Source organism: Suncus etruscus, chromosome 1, assembly GCF_024139225.1.
Source record: "Suncus etruscus isolate mSunEtr1 chromosome 1, mSunEtr1.pri.cur, whole genome shotgun sequence".
In the NCBI taxonomy this organism is placed as follows: domain Eukaryota; kingdom Metazoa; phylum Chordata; class Mammalia; order Eulipotyphla; family Soricidae; genus Suncus; species Suncus etruscus.
Genome location: NC_064848.1, coordinates 187,729,873 through 187,747,762, shown reverse-complemented (window position 1 = coordinate 187,747,762; position 17,890 = coordinate 187,729,873). Strand labels below are relative to the sequence as shown.

The window sequence follows — 17,890 nt, the reverse complement described above, 5'->3', positions numbered from 1 at the left end:
TTCACCAGGAGTCTGAAGACAGAGACCACAGACTTGGGGACAGGAAGACCCCCCAGGAAGAGACTACAAGGATAAGGAGGGCTGGCTAAGCCCCATAATCCTTAATCTTGTCTGGCAGGGCAGAATGCCCCTCACCATGCCCCCCAAGTATGCCCTTCTCTAATTGAAAATGAAACAACCATACACAATAGTTTAGGTTTTTTCTCTTTTTTTAATTATTTTGTTCTATTTTGTTAAAAAACAAACAAACAAAAAAGAGTAAGACATCATGGCCAGCGGGTAGGTCCTGAAGTCTCCTTCCATCCTTTCAAGTTGGAGAATGCTTGGGCAGAGGAAGAAAGGGAAGGGAGATGAAAGAGGGGTGAGGAGGAAAATTGGAGGGTGCCCTTAAAGGACACTGAGATTGGGGACTGTGCATGGGGGAGGCATGGAAGAGGAAGTACCGTCCTCCAGTAGATGGGTCATTGTCTGTCTCCCACATGCAGTTCAACTGACACCCCTGTTCTTTCCTCCTGTCCTACAGACCTGCCTTAGACCTCTTCCCTCCCCCTTATCAGGGTCTCAGGAAGCCAAGAATGGCATAGCATCCGACCTCCAGGTGAATTTGTCTCTGCACCTCCACTTCCTCCTGAGGAATTGGGAGCCCAGAACTATCAGAGCAGACTGGGTTGCCTGGTTACAAAGCCATCACCTCTTGCCCTTAAGCCAGATGGAAGGTAAGGACAGGCACACAGCTACTTTTATGATTACTGCAAAGGGGGGCTCCACTCTCCCCACACACTTGTTGCCCCCAGGAATCTGCCCACTGGTCCAAGTCAAAAGAAGTCGGTGAAGAACCCCAGGGCTGTATGTGGTCAATAAATGGTTTTAGATGGCCAGAGGCAGGAAGGAAACCAGGATGAAAAGGGGAACTTACCAGGGCACCACATTGCCCCTCTCAAACTTCTTAGGCGCTCTAGGCCCCAAAGAATACACCTCTCGGCTTTGGCTAACTCTAATGACTAGGGCACACTCGTGTTCAAACAAACACACACGCACACTAGAGGGAAACTTCTGGGCCAAAGGCAGAACCAGGACTCAGATCTGGGTTCCAAGTCAGCTCTGCAGCCTCCAGGGGAAGGGGTGGGGGACGGGGGTACTGAGCCCCCCACCTGCTGCCAAGAGATCACTCTCAGAAGCTGTCAGCCAGCTGGTGGCAGTCCAGCTCCCCCTTCGGCTCCAAGCCCCCCGGAAGCTTCACTCCTGTCTTCCGGTCCACACACCAACACTTGCCGCGCTGTCCATCCAGAGCTGGGTGGCACTGCCAAGACAAGGGCAAGAGAAGTCAGTTCCCAGGCAGCATGCCCCAAGCGCAGCCCAGCCCCTGAGATGACAGCTGCTCCATGGCCCCTGAGTACTGATTGACACTTTAAAGCACAGAATCTGAGCTCGTGGGCACACAGAGAACCTGGTTTTAAGGAACTGTCAGAAAAGTTCTACCCACCTAGACAGAACTGGATTCAGGTTAGATTTTTTTTTTTTTTTTTTGAGGCCATATCCAGTGATGCTCAGGGGTTACTCCTGGCTCTGCACTTCGGAAGCACTCCTAGAAATGTTCAGAGGCCCATAGAGGATGCCGGGGATTGAACCTGAGTTGACTGTGTGTAAGGTTTGCCTTATCTGCTGTACTATCTCTCTGAACCCCTGGAGTTTTTCTTTTTGAAGAGAGAAGGGATGTGCTGCTATACATCTGCCTGTGCTCTGGGAATAATCCTGGCTCTGTGCTCAGGGGTTATTCCTAACGGTACTTGAAAGACCTTATACAGTTCTGAGGTTCAAACCAGGATCAGCCAAGTGCAAAGCAAGAACCTTAAACCCAGGTCTATCTCTGGAACCATGGGCTTTAAAGGTACTAGGTTAGAGAGGCTAGGAATCTTGTTAGATATATCTCTGCCTCTGCCTCTGTCTGTCTGTCTCTCTCTCTCACTCTGTACTAAGGGGCCACATTTGATAGTCCACGTGCATTCCCTAGGGGCTTTAGCAGGATAAGTATGTGCTCTACCATTTGAGCTATTACCCCACCTAGACTAGAGATGCTTTGAGTGTGTTCTGATTGGGTTGGGATTTTAAGAATGGAATTACAGAGAGTCTAGAAGTTGGTGTGGTGCCTTATGTGTATACTCAAACCCTGTCACCCATGAGTACTGAAATGATTTAAGAGCTCTGCTCTGCAAGAAAGGAGTCCAGGGATCAGCTGGGTTCAGTTTAGAAAGCATCCAGGGTGGGCCCGGAGAGATAGCACAGCGGCGTTTGCCTTGCAAGCAGCCGATCCAGGACCAAAGGTGGTTGGTTCGAATCCCGGTGTCCCATATGGTCCCCCGTGCCTGCCAGGAGCTATTTCTGAGCAGACAGCCAGGAGTAACCCCTGAGCACAGCTGGGTGTGACCCAAAAACCAAAAAAAAAAAAAAAAGAAAGCATCCAGGGTAAGTGTGACATCTTGAGCTCAATCCCTGGAGTTATACATGCACTCGAGTGCCCCATGGTCTGGAGTCTCCAGTGAGTAGCAAAAAAGAATAAGAGTATGAGCTAGTTCAGGATATGAATTAAAGCTGGACAGGGGCTAGGTGATAAAACAGCAGTTAGGGTAATGGCCTTGTATGTGGCCAACCTAGGTTTGATCCCCAGCACCCCATAAATTCCTCTGAGCATGTTAGGAGTGATGCCTGAGTGCAGAACCAGAAGCAAACCCTGAGCACTGCCAGATGTGACCCAAAAACAAAATCAAATAAAGTAAAGAGTTTAAGTTGAATTGGGAACTAAAGCCTCATATTGGCTGAGGATTAGAGCCCAGGTCAGTGATGGAATTTGAGTAAAGTTAGGTCAAGGCCAGAACAATAAAATAACTTGGAATTTGCCAAGGGAGAGATTATATGTGAGGACATATATGGCCAATATATATTTCCAATCCTTAGAACCATATGCCTTCACTGTGAACATTGACTGGTATGAGCCTAGAGGTTGCCAGAACTGCTAGAAGTGGTCCTGGTGGCCCTGAACACTGCTGGGTTTACCCTGGGGTCCCCAGAACTGCAGGGACCAACCAGCACAACATCCTCAGGTCCTTATACTAAACCATGAGCCCAGTTAGCCAAGAATCAGTGAGAATTGAGCTTGAACCTCAAACACCACATGGGAAGCCCAGAGAAGTAAAAAAAAAAAAAAGTAAGCATCTAGGCTAACGAATGGATTGAAATTAGACAGTGGGGAAAGGGAGGGCAGGAGGAAAAAAGGTCTTTTTGAGAATCAATTAAAATTGGACTGAGAGTGAGATCTGACCTGGAAATAAATGTCCAAGAGTCAGAACTTTCAGTGAAACAAAAAGTGAGGGAAGAAAGCACATGCAATAGGAAATCCAAAAGGAAGAAGCACAGACTTTGAATGTGGGAGGCCCAGGTTCAAGTCCCAGGTTCAAGTCCCAGCACTGCATGATCTGTGAGCACTGCTGGGAGTGCTCCCTATCCCAAACAACAATAATGTAGTTATAATTTTGGGGGCTTTTTCGTTTTGTTTTGGGTTCATACCCAGAATCACTCAGGAGTTACTCCTGGCTTTGCGCTCCTGGTAGGTTAGGAGAAACATATGGGATGCCAGGGATCAAACCTGGGTCGACCACATGCAGAGCAAATGGCTTATTCCACTGTGCTATTGCCTGGCCCCTAATGTAGTAATATTAATTCCTGAATTGTAAACAACATTCCATACTAAGGCCAAAATGAACAAAGGAAACTGCTGGGGCCGGGAAGGTGACGCTAGAGGTAAAGTGTCTGCCTTGCAAGCGCTAGCTAGCGTAGGACGGAACTCGGTTTGGTCCCCCGGCGTCCCATATGGTCCCCCAAGCCAGGAGCGATTTCTGAGCGCATAGCCAGGAGGAACCCCTGAGCGTCAAATGGGTGTGTCCCAAAAACCAAAAAAAAAAAAAAAAAAAAAAAAAAGGAAACTGCTGAGAAAGTTAAGGGGACTCTACATTTTACTAATTTTTTCTGTAAAACAAAAACTGTTCTAAAAGATTAAGTCTAGGGCCTGAGAGATAGCATGGAGGTAAGGCGTTTGCCTTTCATGCAGGAGGTCATCGGTTTGAATCCCGGCGTCCCATATGGCCCCCCGTGCCTGCCAGGAGCAATTTCTGAGCCTGGAGCCAGAAATAACCTCTGAGCACTGCCGGGTGTGACCCAAAAACCACCAAAAAAAAAAAAAAAAGATTAAGTCTATTAATTTTTTTAGTTAGGCTAACTATTTTCAATTGAAGCAAAGATAAAATGGAGAGAATGAAGAGAATGTTCACTCAACTGACTGAGACCATGCTTTGCATGTAGGGGGTCTGAGTTCAATCACTAGCATCACATGGACCTTTGATCTTGGATCTCACTGGGAGTCACCCTTGAGCACAGAGCCCAGCACCATAGGATGTGGCCCCAGAACTGAACATTGTTATTTTTGCTTTGTTTTGGGACCACACCACAAAGGGATGCAGGGGGTCAAACCAGGGTCAGCTGCATGCAAGACAAACATCCTACCAGCTGTATTATCTCTCTAGTCTGGAACTGAAAAATATTAAAGTAATACAATAGTGTGGGACAGAGTGATGGTGATAGTACACCTATGGCCAACCTGGGACTAATCCCTAGCCCCCCATCTGGTCCCTCATGGACTTCCAGGCATAATCGCTGAGCATACAGCAAGGAGTAAGCCCTAAGCACAGCCAAATGTGGCCCTAAATACAAAACAAAACCAAAAAGTATATGAAACCAAACAATTAAATTGTATTGGTCTAAAGTCTGGAGTTAGGTTTGACACTGGCTTCCAGAGATCTCCCTGATGTTCACTGCACCCCCTGGCACCTCTGATTCATGTTAGGATGTGTAGACTGGAACACCTGATATCCTCCTTGCTGGACTCTGCAGACATAACTCACTCTGAGGTTTGTCTCCAGAGTACGACAAGAGGGAAATATGGGTATATGTCCAAGAGTTGGAGAAGAGAACCAGGCTAGACTCCCCAGGTCACCACTACCCTGATCCCTGCACATATTCATCACTCTTCCAAACAGGACCCTGGGAGACCTTCTCCACCTTCCCTGCTCTCTCCTTCCTTTGCTTCCTCCCAACTCTCCTATTCCCAGTGATCACATCTCCAGATGGTTTGGCTGCTCAACTTGGGGGAAGTTGGGACTGACTTTTCCCTTTAACTCCTCAGGACTCAGGCCCACAATTCCCAGGTGAAGCCCCAGACATTCAAGAAGAAGGAAGAGAAATAGAGAAGAGTGGGAGAGAGTGTGTTGGCAGAAACAGGTAGATGACAGGTTTTCAAAAACTGAATTCCGAGGTGATAGAAGTGGCCCAGACTGCTGGGATAACTGGTCTACCATTAATCACATTAACTGCCTCTTTGGTTTGGAATTCATCCTTCTCCCCACCTCAATCTCCTCCTCTCCAAAAGAGGCCACATGAGCTGAGGCTCTGAGGGGAGGAGAGGGGTGAGCCAAGGTGTCTGGGCTGAAGATCCTTCCCCATCCTGGGGTCAACACCTGGTTTTGGATGCAGACTTGGGAAGACCCCTGAGCTAAAGCCAAGATGAGCCAAAGAGAAGGAGACCCACCTGCTTGGGGTGGAAGTTGCCATTACGGTCGCAGTTGGGGATAGGGATGATGTAGAGGTCCTCGTGGGTGCGGCTCTGTGCAGCGGCCAGCCGCTCCAGGGCCCGGTGCAGCTCACTCTGGCAGGAGCCCTGGGGCTGGGAAAAGAGAAACAACTGTTTATCAAAGGAGAAGGATGAGATCTGGAGACTAGCCCAAGAGCAAGTACACAGGCTTTACCTTCAAGAAGCCCAGCAAAGTTGGGAGTAACCACTGAGCACCCAAACAAACAAACAAACAAAAAGGATCTAGGCAGCAGGAATAGAGCTGCAGAAGCAAGATTCAGGGCCCTGGTTTGGGGATGGGACCTTTAGGGGGCAGTGAGGGAAAAAGGGCTCAAGACCTCAATGCCCAGCACTGAGGAGGCAAGGACTTGAGTGCTGAGGACCCTGGTGGGGGACAGCAGAGACAGCAGTGAAAATAGGATCTTGAACCAAAAAGCTTCTTGGAAGGATGAGGTGATATTTCACCTATTTTAGAAAGGTGAAATAGGGGACCGGGAAGGTGGCGCTACAGGTTAGGTGTCTGCCTTGCAAGCGGATGGACCGCGGTTCGATCCCCCGGTGTCCCATATGGTCCCCCAAGCCAGGGGTGATTTCTGAGCGCGTAGCCAGGAGTAACCCCTGAGCGTCAAATGGGTGTGGCCCAAAAACTAAAAAAAAAAAAAAAAGAAAGGTGAAATAAAAGGTCAGGAACGGTGCAATTTCTTTTATTTTTTTTAGGGAGTAGGTGGGTATTTGGGCCACACCAGTGATGCTCAGGGCTTATTTCTGACTGTGTTCAGGGGTTACTCCTGTCAGGGCTCGGGAAATCATATGGGATGTTGGGAATGAAACCTGGGTCGGCTTGCATGCAAAGCAAATGCTTTACCTGCTATACGATTGCTCCTGCCCTGGGAAAGGGCATTTTCTAAATGATGGGAGAAATGAAACCACAAAATTCACTTTTAACACCCAGGCAAGACCCTCAGAGGGATAGCACAGTGGGAAGGGTGCTTGCCTAGCATGCAGCCAACACAGATTCAATCTCTGGCATCCCATTGCCCCAAGCCTGCCAGGAGTGCAGAGCCAGGAGTAACCCTTGAGCATCGCCGGTGTGGCCCAGAAAAAAAAAGGAAAAGAAAAGACAGCAGTCCCTGAGTACAGCCCCGTGACCCTGCCATGGCCAGCAGAGCCCTTCAATTCCTGAGAGGGTTAGGAAAGAGAATCCAAGGGAAGGGTCAGGACATGTCAAGGAATCAGGACAAGCTCTGTTGGCAAGACTCAGTCTCCATCTCCAACCTAAGTGGGTGGAGGGACAAGAAAGCCTCTCAAGAAAGGGGGTGCCGATGGTGAGTGTGCATGGGGCAGGCACATGCATGTCTGCATGCCCATGACCATCAGCAGATCAGGTCCTCACCACAGGTCGCACGTCTTCCCGGGGGACCCCATTGATCTTCATCTTGCTCCCACCGCTGCTCCGGTCTCGAATTTTGGCCATGTGTTTCTGTAAGCATCTGCGATCATTGGCGCTGCAGGGGCTGAAGCTGTTGTTGGGGTGATCTCCCTCATCCTTATCTGCAGTGGGGAGACAAAGAGAGGTCAGTGTAGAAAAGGGCCTGTCTCATCAGCTCTGATGACTCCTGCTTTCTTCTTCCTGGGGCTCCCACGGCCTGCAGAAAGAAAATCAGACCTTGGCCCCCTCCCCAGTCCCCTGGATGTCCTCAGGAGAATATTCCTGAACGTCTTAATTTGTCCCCACCCAGTCCAGCCCTCAGATGAATCACATACTGGAACTGCCAGACAGCAGGAGAGTCCCCTGGGCCCTTCAGGGAGGTCTAAGACAGGCAAGGGGTGGATTAGGGGCCACCAGTTCTTGTGTCCCCTCCACTTCAGATCTTCTCAACAGCCTGTCTGCAGAAATTTCTCATCCTTCCTCCTTTCCTGCTTTTTCCAGTGTCTGGCTGAACCAGCCTGGGTTCCCCCCCAGGGCTGTGATACTGCTGACCTTCCTCCCAATCCTTGTCATGAGTGATGATAAATCTGGCCTCAAGGCACTCCGCATTGGCTGGTCTGGAGAAAGGAGGGGGTGTCCTTTAATGCCTGCATGTGAAAGCTTGTATATATTGTGCATGTGCTTACATGGTTGGGGACACCCTGTGAAGTCCTAGGATAAAAGAAAAACCCTCACACATCGCTTCAGAGTCCCATCCCCAAGTCTTCCACCCTGAGATTCAGATGTGCTGCAAAGTCCCTGTCTGTAGTCACCAGGATATTAGGGGTGTTGGGGGGGGGGGAGGTAAAGCCAAGCTCATACCCTCTCTCTGGGACTGCCTAAAAACAATCTCTGAACTCAAGAAAATTGGGGCTAGGCAGGTGACCAAGAGTAGGTCTTTGTGTGTGAAATCTCTAGACTTGATCCCCAGCACCACAAATTAGTAGAAACTGGAAGATGGCACAATGAGTGGGAACAACGATTTTCTGTTCCCCAAGCACCACCTGGAACCATCCCTGAGCACTAACAGATATGACCCCAAAATAAAGCAAAGCTACAATAAAGTAAATGGAGGAAGTGGACAGAAGAACCCGATCCGAGGTGCCAGAGACTCCTTCCGGGTGGCAGGAATGAACTGCGGGGCCAAGTGGGGAGAGGCAGGAGGGCCTCACTAATGGGTCAGGCTGCCTTTCAAGGCTGGGCTGGCAGCTCGCTGCAGGCTGAGCGCTCAGATCCTGCCAGCATTCCAGATGTTGGCAGTCAGACAAAAGGTTCCATCTGGTTTGCGTCAAGACATTTTTCCTGAGGAGTTAGCAGGTTCCCCCGCACATGGCAGCCATCCCAGAGCTGTCTCTGGGTCAAACGGTATTTTTTTTCCTGCCTAGCCAGTTAGTTAGGGGGAAACTCTCTTTATATTCACTTAGTCCTGGGGGTACAGGATGGGGAAGCTTATGAACCCTGGTTAAGGAAAGCCTGTTAACTGTTGCAAAGCCAGGCCCCAATGAATCTAGATCCTCAGAAAATATATTAAGGAAGCCAGAGTAAGGAATTGGTTCTGCATGTGGCTGACCCGGATTCAATCCCTGGCACCCCATATGGTCCCCTAAGCATTGCCAGAAGTAATTCCTAAATATAGAGCCAGTAGTGATCCCTGAGTATGGCCCCAAAACATAAACAAAAGTTGTTGTCAAGGTCCTATACCAAAGTGATTTCTAAAACTAAATGTATAAGGCTGGGAAGGTGAGAAAAACGAAATTAAGCAAAGAAGCAAAGATAGGTAAGACGCCATCCTTCTGCATATCCAAGAACCATCCCCAAAGGATTCCTTTCTCACAGGTGACATCAAGTTCCCGAAGATCAGTCAAGAAGAAGACACTAAAAAAAAAAAAAAGACACTGAGGAAGATCTCCCTGGGATTCTTGGAGGTAAAGGGGGTGCATGGATATCAGAAAACCAGGGTTGTGCCAACAAGGTGCCTTAGAAGGACTCTGAAGGAAGAAAAACATATACAGTGAGTAAAGCACTTGCTTTGCACACTGCCAAGCTCCATTTTATCCCAAGTACTATATATGGTCCCCTGAGCCTCTCCAGGAGAGATTCCTGAGCACAGAGCCAGGAATAGTATTTGAGCATTGCAAGGTATAGTTCTTTCCTCCCACCAACCCACACCCAAAATATAAAAAATCCAGACTCATTCCTAAAAACCCTCCCAAGAAATCTTTCTGGCTAAAAAGACCCAGATTAGCCAGTCTCACTCACATCCACACATATATACATCCACACTTGTATATAATATACACAGTTCACCTTGCCTGAAGCCAGGAGACTCATGCTGGTGTCAGTGTTTTCGTGGCGTAGACTGGAGCATAAAAATGAAAGGAAAAGGAAATGGAAGGCCTAAAAGAACCCAAACTAGAATTCACACTGCGGAGACTGAGCTGGAAGCAAAGACAGGGAAAGACTGGAAGGGAGTACAGTGACATGGGGGTCACAGCCCATTGCACTGACTGAGGGGGACCCTTCCAACATGGCAGGGTCTTCTCGTGAATTTGCTGTGCCCATGAGCAAAGAGAAAGTGCTGTTTTGCACATTGACACTTGTTCCTCTTGGCAAAGGTTCTTCCTGTACTTAAATTCAAGGAGTCCGGAAGGGATTTCTAAAGCAATGGGGCAGCCTGCACTTGAGGGCAGGCGCGTCCAAACTGGTTGAAGCCTCAGGAATCCGGAGATGAGAAGGAGAAGTTCCACCACCACGTGACTTGGCCATGCTGAGTTTCTCTGAGCGGAAGTTCACCAGTGGCAAATGTTCAAGGCATTCTCAGCCAGGACTAGAAAGTTTAGCCCATCACTCACAAGGCTGCACGGAGAAAGCCAACTGGGCCCACTCTACCACTAGAAACTGGGGTGCCCTGGGGCACACAGTGAACCTAAAAGCACACTTTATGTTCTTAGCTAGGCCAAACCCCAGATCATCTATAGGGGTTATATACAGAGGACTCAGCAGGCTGGCTGCTTGATGGACCCTTCTTGGTGACCCCCTAGCCCAGCACTCTAGATCCCCACCTCATGAATAAGTCGAAAGCACCAGGTGAGAAAGAAGCTTCCTGCTTATGGGGTCGTGGTACAGCAGGACCCCTCCAGAACTGCCCCTCCTCAGGTACCAACATGTTGGGCCAAGATGTTGGGCTGCTATGCACAACCTCATGCCCTCAGACATACTGACCTGGCCCAGACACAACTGGGGGAAGGCACCAACTTGTTGATTCTCCCTTTAATCTGTAACTTGGCCTTGCTGGGTCTCACTTCACTGGTAGATGGGGGAACCCGCCCCAGGATCCACCTCCAAACCTGAGTTCAAGAGGGTGAGGGTCACAGCCTCGGATCCCCGGCCTTGCATGCGCAACTGGCTCCATCCCTGCCCACACAGGAGCTCCAGCTCCCTGGTGCTGCTTCCTCAGGGGGCACCTTTTGGAAAAATCCCTCCATGTGTGCTGCCCTCTCAGACTCCTGAAAAGTCTGCCTCCTAAGCCTAGGAAAGGCTTGTTTGGGGGTGGGGGTTACTAAGGAAACTTCCTCTAATCCAGTGCTTCTCAAATAGTGGGGCACACCCCCCAGGGGGGGCATTTGACCTCGGCAAACACTGTCATAACACTGTCATAACAAGCCCTGTGTTTATATCTCTGTATGTCTCTGGAGCTGAGAGTTGCTGTGTCCTTTCAAACCCCGCTTCGAAAAGCTATGCATTGCAAAATGTGCTCACTGTAGCCATTAATCCAGACATCACCTCTGATTAAAAAATCAGCTCAAATTATTTTATATTTTTTTGTTTTTCAGGTTAAACTGCTCTAATCCTTGCTCAGAATTAAGCCAGCAACACTCAGCCACAGAGGGAAGGACATCCCCAGAGGGGAGAGATCATAACTTGGACATCACTGGCAGCAAAGGTCATGGTCAAATAAGACTCTTACTTCTTCCTTGAAGACTGGTTTGATCTCCCTGATTTCTCAATTCTGGTTACTGCCCCAATCCAGATACTTAGAGTGAGGACCAGAGAAATAGCACACCAGGCCTTGCACATGAAAGACCCAGGTTCAATTCCTGACACCATACATAGTCCCCTGAGCCCTACCAGGAGTGATCCCTGAGCACAGAGCCAGGAGCACTTCTAGGTCTGGTACACACACACAAAAAGATATCCAGAATGAAAAGACATCCAGAGTGAAGGTAGGAGCAGGGGTGACACCAGACACCTAAACACAGATGTGTCTCCTAGGATTTAAAGGGTCACCTACTTGCTTTGCAAGAAAAGCCCTTTTGGGGCCAGGAAGGTAGTTCATGTTTGCTTGGCATGTGGAAGTTTGGGTTGACCCTTGGCACCACATGGCTCCCCAACATAGCCAAGAAAGATCCCTAGCACTGAGTTGGGAGGATACCCCAACCCCCACTCTGACACTGCTGGGTATGTCTGCACCAACCCCCTGTTTTTAGATGGCAGCTGTCGCTGAAGTGGTATTTGCTTGTGGTCAGATTTTTTTTTTAGAGAGAAAAAAATAAAAGACCTTTTCCATCTACTACTTGTTTTTTGTTTTTGGTTTGTTGTCGTTGTTGTTGTTGTTATTTTGGACCGCACTCAACTGTGTTCACAGCTTACTCCCGGGACCTCTCCGGGACCACTCCAGGTAGGAGTGTGCAAGGCAAGCACTCTACCCACTGTACTATCTCTCCAGCCCAGTTCCATAAGCTCTTTACAGCTCCGTTTCTTTCGGTCCTGCTGGTGCCTTAGACAAGGCCTATACAGCCCACAGAGTAGCCCAGAGAGGGGAAACCAGGACTGGCAAGTCCCTCAGCAAGTGAGAAGAGGCAAGGTTCAGGTTGTTGCCTGAATGCCGCCTCAATGGATCGCCAGATCTTTCTTTGTTCACTTGGTTTCTAGAAACCCAGAACTTGGCAGGATTCCTTAGTACTCTGCATAATGAATTCAAGAAAGATATTTTTCTTAGACTTACATCCTAGAGTAACTAAACTTTATTTCTAGCAGGAGTTCTTAAGACTTGCTCCTGGTTCTGTGTTTAAGGATCACTGCTGGTCGGCTTGGAGTACTATGGATTGGACATAGATCAGTCATGCGTAATGCAATTCTCTGGTTCCTCTATCTGCTGCTACTTGAACTAAAAAAGTCAAAATCAGTCCTGACCCTGAGGTTTGACCCCTCGTCCCTTACAATGCCATGTTGCTGGCTGGCTCTGTCTGGAGAGAGGACAACTGACCTGACCTTCCCATGTTTACAGCCACAGTAGGCTCCAAAGTCCATTCACCATGCCTCTGAACATCCCCCTTTGCTCAAGGAAGCACTAGGTCCCCTAAAATCCCAGCATCAAAGAATAAGTAAAGCTTCAGCTTCAATCTTCTTGGCCTCCTCGTCCCCATCCTCTCTATTATAGTACAACAGGTAAAATGCTTGCTTTAGACATGGCCAACCCAACCAGGTTCAGTCCCCAGCCACCTATGATCCTCTGAGCACTGCCAAGAGTGATTTCTGAGTGCAAACCAGGAGTAATCACTAAGTGTGCTGGATGTGGCCCAAAACAAGCAAAACAAAACAAAACAAAATCAATCCTCCCCACTGCACCAATTTACAGAACTCTGACTCCACACAAGAGAGACACATGCCACCATTGCCAGAGCAGGTGTTTGCCAGGTAAGGTGTTTGTCTTACATGCAGTCAACCCAGGTTCAATACCCTGAAACCCATAGGGCTCCCCACACACCATCAGGTATAATTCCTGAGTACAGAGCCAGGAGTAATTCCTGAGTACCACTGGATATGGCCCAAAAACAAAAAAGAAAATTGAAAAAGAGATACCCTCCAACCCTGTAAGGCAGGTTCTGGTGTCACCTTCACCTTAGAAAGGAGTAAAGCCAGCTGGGAAGGAGCGAGCAGAGACCACCCTCTGCTCCAGGTCTTTAAATGGAAAGATTCCAGACCCAGAGCTGCCAGCTAAAGCAAAACTTCCTCCCCTCCCCGAGCAGAGGTTCTGGGAATTTCTGTTCCCATGATATGATGTGATTCCCAGTACTGAAATTGGGGCGCAATATTTGCTGGGCACAATATTTGCCGTGTTAACTAAAAATTAACCCAGCCTACAAGTTCCATTGCCCTGCCCCCCGAGTGACCCAGAAGAACACAAGCTCAGACCTCCCCAGACCACATGTTGTCTGCACCCCCCACCCCTGACTGCAGAAATCGGGAACCAGTTCAGATGTATTTTGTGTACCTCTGACACACACACTCGGGAGGCCTGAGCACTGCAAACCCACAGCCTTTTCTGGCTCTGAAAGCTGGCACTGGAGAGTTGGGGTTAGGAGTGGGGCAAGGACTGGAGGTGAAAGGGGGAGACTGCCCAGGGGGAAAATGTCAGCAACTGGGACACAGGCCAGGAATTGGGGGAGGAGGGGTAGCCAAGTGGCTGCCAGGCCTAGTCACCTGCAGAAGCTTAACCCCCAAGAGAAAAAGGCAAGAAGAAAATCGGGTCCCTCTACCCAGCAACTCCCCAGACAAAACAGCCACACTTGGGACCAGGAGGAACAGTGGCCTGTGGCAGGGGACACTCAAGGGGGTGCTTTTTTTTTAATGGATGATGCGCCCCAGGCCCAGAGTTAACAGGACACCTGAGAAGAAAGCAAGCTGTGTTTCCTGGGATCTTTTGGGCTTTCTCCTTCCCTCTTTAGGCAGCCAGATATTCTGTAGATCTGGAGAACAAAAGTGGGGAAAAGGAGCTGACCCCCACCCTCCACAGGAACCCAGAACACCTTTTGGGACTAGATCACAGCGCCCATTCGGTCCACATGGTTTGTGCCAAATCCCCTACCCAACACCCACCCAAGTAACTAGGGAGGCAGACTTGTCTCCACTTGAGGATAACGTGCTTCTACAATGCAGGGAGGGGCACCCCAGACCCACAAGACTCTTCTGTTCCCCCCAACCAAGTTAGAAGGAGGCTATCAGCATCCTGATTTGGGGCAAGTCCCTACTGGCCAGTTGAGAACAAACAAAGGGAACTTGCCGCCCTATGTCTGGGAGTCCATATTCTCAATTTACTCTGATGCCACCCCCTCTCCTTCCCACTGGCATTGCAGTTTTGCCTCTCCCAGCACCCTCTTTCCCAGATGTGCTGCAGGGTGCAGGCTGGCATTTCTCCTAGGATGTTTTCTGCTGAGCCATCTCTCACAACCCTGGGGCAGGAAGGGCACAGAGGCACAGACCCCTGGGGTCCACCTCCTTCCTGTTTTCCCTGCATCCTGCTCTCCTTGGTGCACATGTGGTGGAGGGAGGAAGTGGAGCGTCTGGGACCCAGAGCAGGAAGCCTGGGGCCAGAGCCCGGGCATCCGGGCCACAACAATGGAAGCTTCAAGGCCTGGGAAAGAAGACAGACGCCCACAGAGACACAGAGAGGGCAGCACAGAGGCAGAGGGGCCGAGATACAGGCGGTGGCGACCCAGAAAGCCAGACAGAGCTTCCAAAAGTAACCCAGAAGACAGAAAAGAGAACCAACAATGCCAGATAGAGAGATTGAGGAGACCCAGATGAAAATGCGAGAAGGCAAAGGAAGAGCAGAAACAGCAAAGGGGGGAGCAAGAGAGGAAGCTGGAGAGGGGCAGGAGGCCAGCAGGAAAAGAGAACTCGAGAATGCATTTTCCGTTCAGAGACTAGAGGGAAAGAGACGCAGCAGGAAAGAACAAAGAGTAAGAGAAGAAGGAAGAAAAGTTCTAAGGCAAAACCTAGAGGCTCGTCGAAAAAGAAAAAAAGAAAAAAAAATCGAAGAATGAATTGGAGGGTGCAGAGATTTGTATGTGGGTAGAGTGCTTGCCTTGAACACGGATGACCTGGGTTTGATCCCTTAGCACCCCCATATGGTCCCCCCTGAGTGCAGAGCTAGAACTGAGCTTTGAGCATATCTGGGTATGCCCCCCCAATATAAAGAATGAATTTCTGGGCCCGGAGAGATAGCACAGCGGCGTTTGCCTTGCAAGCAGCCGATCCAGGACCAAAGGTGGTTGGTTCGAATCCCGGTGTCCCATATGGTCCCCCGTGCCTGCCAGGAGCTATTTCTGAGCAGACAGCCAGGAGGAACCCCTGAGCATCGCCGGGTGTGGCCCAAAAACCAAAAAAAAAAAAAAAAGAATGAATTTAAGGCAAATTCTAAGCCTGTCTTTCTGTATCTCTTTGTCTCTCTGTCTCAAACCACCCCCTCCCCACACACACACACCTCTACACCCTGTCTCACACCACTTAGGTTTCTGCATCTCTGGGCTGGGAGCCAAGGCTCTTTTCAGCACCTTGAGTGGCATGTGTTGGAGGAAGGCATGGGTGGGGGTAGGAGGTGCCGCAGGGCAGGGGCACCCAGACCTGCAAGAGGCAGAGAACCATCTTCTCAGCACCCCTCTCACAGAGTCACATGAGGGACCTGGGATTTTGAGGAAAGACAATTGTGATGCTCTCACTCCCCAAAGCCATTAGTAGAGGCCTGTCCCATTCTCCCTATTAAAGAGCCAGACTGGCTTCCCTGGCCAGGGGTTTATTTCATTGTAGTCCTGAGAGGCAGCCCCCCTAATTAGGAACAGTAACACCCCTCCTCCTTCCTCCCTCTTCCCTCCTTCACTTTTCTGGCCTGCACACACACACACACACACACACACACACACACACACACACACCCCTCCACCTTCCTCCCTCTTCCCTCCTTCACTTTTCTGGCCTGCACACACACACACACACACACACACACACACACACACACACCCCTCCACCTTCCTCCCTCTTCCCTCCTTCACTTTTCTGGCCTGCACACACACACACACACACACACACACACACACACACACACACACACACACACCCTGCCTGCCTGCCTGCCTGGACCATAAACAGACATCTCCTGCCTGAACACACACACACACACACACACACACATATACACCCTGCCTGCCTGGACACACACACACACACACACACCCTGCCCGCTGTATATACACCCTGCCTGCCTGGACACACACACACACACACACACACACACACACCCTGCCCGCTGTATATACACCCTGCCTGCCTGGACACACACACACACACACACCCTGCCCGCTGTGGGCTGCAGCCTGACTCGTCATTTAAGAACCCACTCCAACATCAGCATCCAGGGCTACACACACACACAAACACACACACACACACACCCCACACACCCCACACACACCACACACACACCCCTCTTTTCCCAAAAGGCACTCTGATGAGGAGGGGGTCAAGCGGGGGCTAGCTTAGTAAAGTCATTGTCTTGCATGTGTGACACCCTGGATCTGGTTCAGACACGGCCCTGCCCACCCCCATTTCCTCCCCATCGCAAGAGGTTTTGGATGGACGATGGATGGGACAGTCAGTCTCTGAGGCGGTGGCAACAGGCTGCTGGCACTCGGAATCTGCGCTGCGCCTAAACATCCGCCCCCCACAACCACCGGGCCCTTCGCCCCGACTCAGAGGGGCCCGGCAGGGGGGCCTCGCAGGCCAAGCGGCCGGGACCCGCGCAAGGGTCTTCTGAGAGGAGAAGGTCTCCGGGGGCCGCCTTACCAGCGGGCTGCAGGCTCTCCTGGATGACCTCGATCTCGGCCAGCTCCATGCACACGCCCTGCCCGTGCATCAGCGTGCGCAGGGGCTTCTCCACGCCCCGGGGCGGGTAGCAGCGCAGGCCGGTGCCGCAGCGCGGGGTGTACACGCCGCAGGGCATCCCCTTGGCCAGGGCGCAAGTGGCGCAACAGCCGCAGCCGGGCTCCCGCACCAGCTCCTCGCAGCCCACCGGGGGGCGGCAGCGCGCCAGCTTCTCCTCGGAGCAAGGCGGGCAGTGGATGGCTTCGTCGGCCCGGCTCGGCCCGGGCACGGCGGCCAGCAGCAGCAGCGCGCCCACGAGGCTGTACAGGGGCAGCATGGTGACGGCCTGGCCGCGCGGGGCTGGGGCGCGGGCACACAGGGGCCTGGCGAGAAGAGGACACGCGGCGAGCCTGGAGGACTCGGACCCGGACGGAGGGCGCGAGAGGGGCGACGGGGCGGCCTGGCACCGACCGAGGCGGGGAAGTTAGCAAGCGGGCCGGAGGGGAGCGAGCTTGGCCGCCGACACGCCGCGCGACATCCTCGGCCGGCCCAGGCGCAGGGAGGGCGCGCGCGGGAGTTAGGGGGCTGAGCGGCTGCCCGCGAGCGGCTCGCCCCGACTTTATACGGGGCCCTGGCCACACCCCCAGCGCCTTCCCAGCCTGAGGTGGGGGTTCCCGGGCCGGGGCGCCGAGGCCGGCCCTGGCGGGGTGGGGGCGCTGTCCTGAGTCGCTGCAGCCTCGACTTCACGTTGCAAAGTCCTTTTTTGTCCAAGGAGGCCATGCAGTTTGCATTGGATTCCCCCCCACACCCGAGTGCAGAGCCCGAACCCGGGAAGGGACGGAGGGGAGGAAAGATCGGCCCTGGACACCCTTCCCTACCGCCCCAACAAGGTGCCCCGCAGTCCCGACCCCCTTAATACCCGCTATCTCCTCTCCCGACTTTCCACTCTGCGAGTTCGAGCTCCCTCCACCCTCATTCCTGTGTTTCCAGAACCAACTCGGGAATGCAAGTCGAGAAGATGTGAGAGGGGGACTTTGCGGATAAGCACCCATGACCCTAAGGCTGAAAGGCAATGCCCTCACACACCCCTCATCCTGGTCTCCAAT

The 17,890-nt window shown here is 51.3% G+C and overlaps 1 protein-coding gene across 1 annotated transcript; it reads right to left on the bottom strand.

The window, feature by feature from the left end:
- Nucleotides 1-515: 515 nt before the first annotated feature.
- IGFBP4 (insulin like growth factor binding protein 4) lies at nt 516-17,393 on the bottom strand. Its single transcript, XM_049781078.1, has 4 exons — nt 16,767-17,393; nt 7,071-7,228; nt 5,636-5,770; nt 516-1,300 (listed from the first exon to the last, which is right to left on the bottom strand). Exons 1-4 carry the CDS (start codon nt 17,119-17,121, stop codon nt 1,172-1,174), a joined length of 777 nt encoding a protein of 258 aa, XP_049637035.1. The 5' UTR covers nt 17,122-17,393; the 3' UTR covers nt 516-1,171.
- Nucleotides 17,394-17,890: the final 497 nt, after the last annotated feature.

Coding starts and splice junctions, on each gene's coding strand:
- IGFBP4 (XM_049781078.1), bottom strand. CDS start 17,121: ATGCTGCCCCTGTACAGCCTCGTGGGCGCGCTGCTGCTGCTGGCCGCC. Junction 5,771..7,070: donor GGGAAGACGTGCGACCTGTG/GTGAGGACCTGA, acceptor CTCTTTTCCCAG/CCCCAGGGCTCCTGCCAGAG. Junction 1,301..5,635: donor GCAACTTCCACCCCAAGCAG/GTGGGTCTCCTT, acceptor TTGTCTTGGCAG/TGCCACCCAGCTCTGGATGG.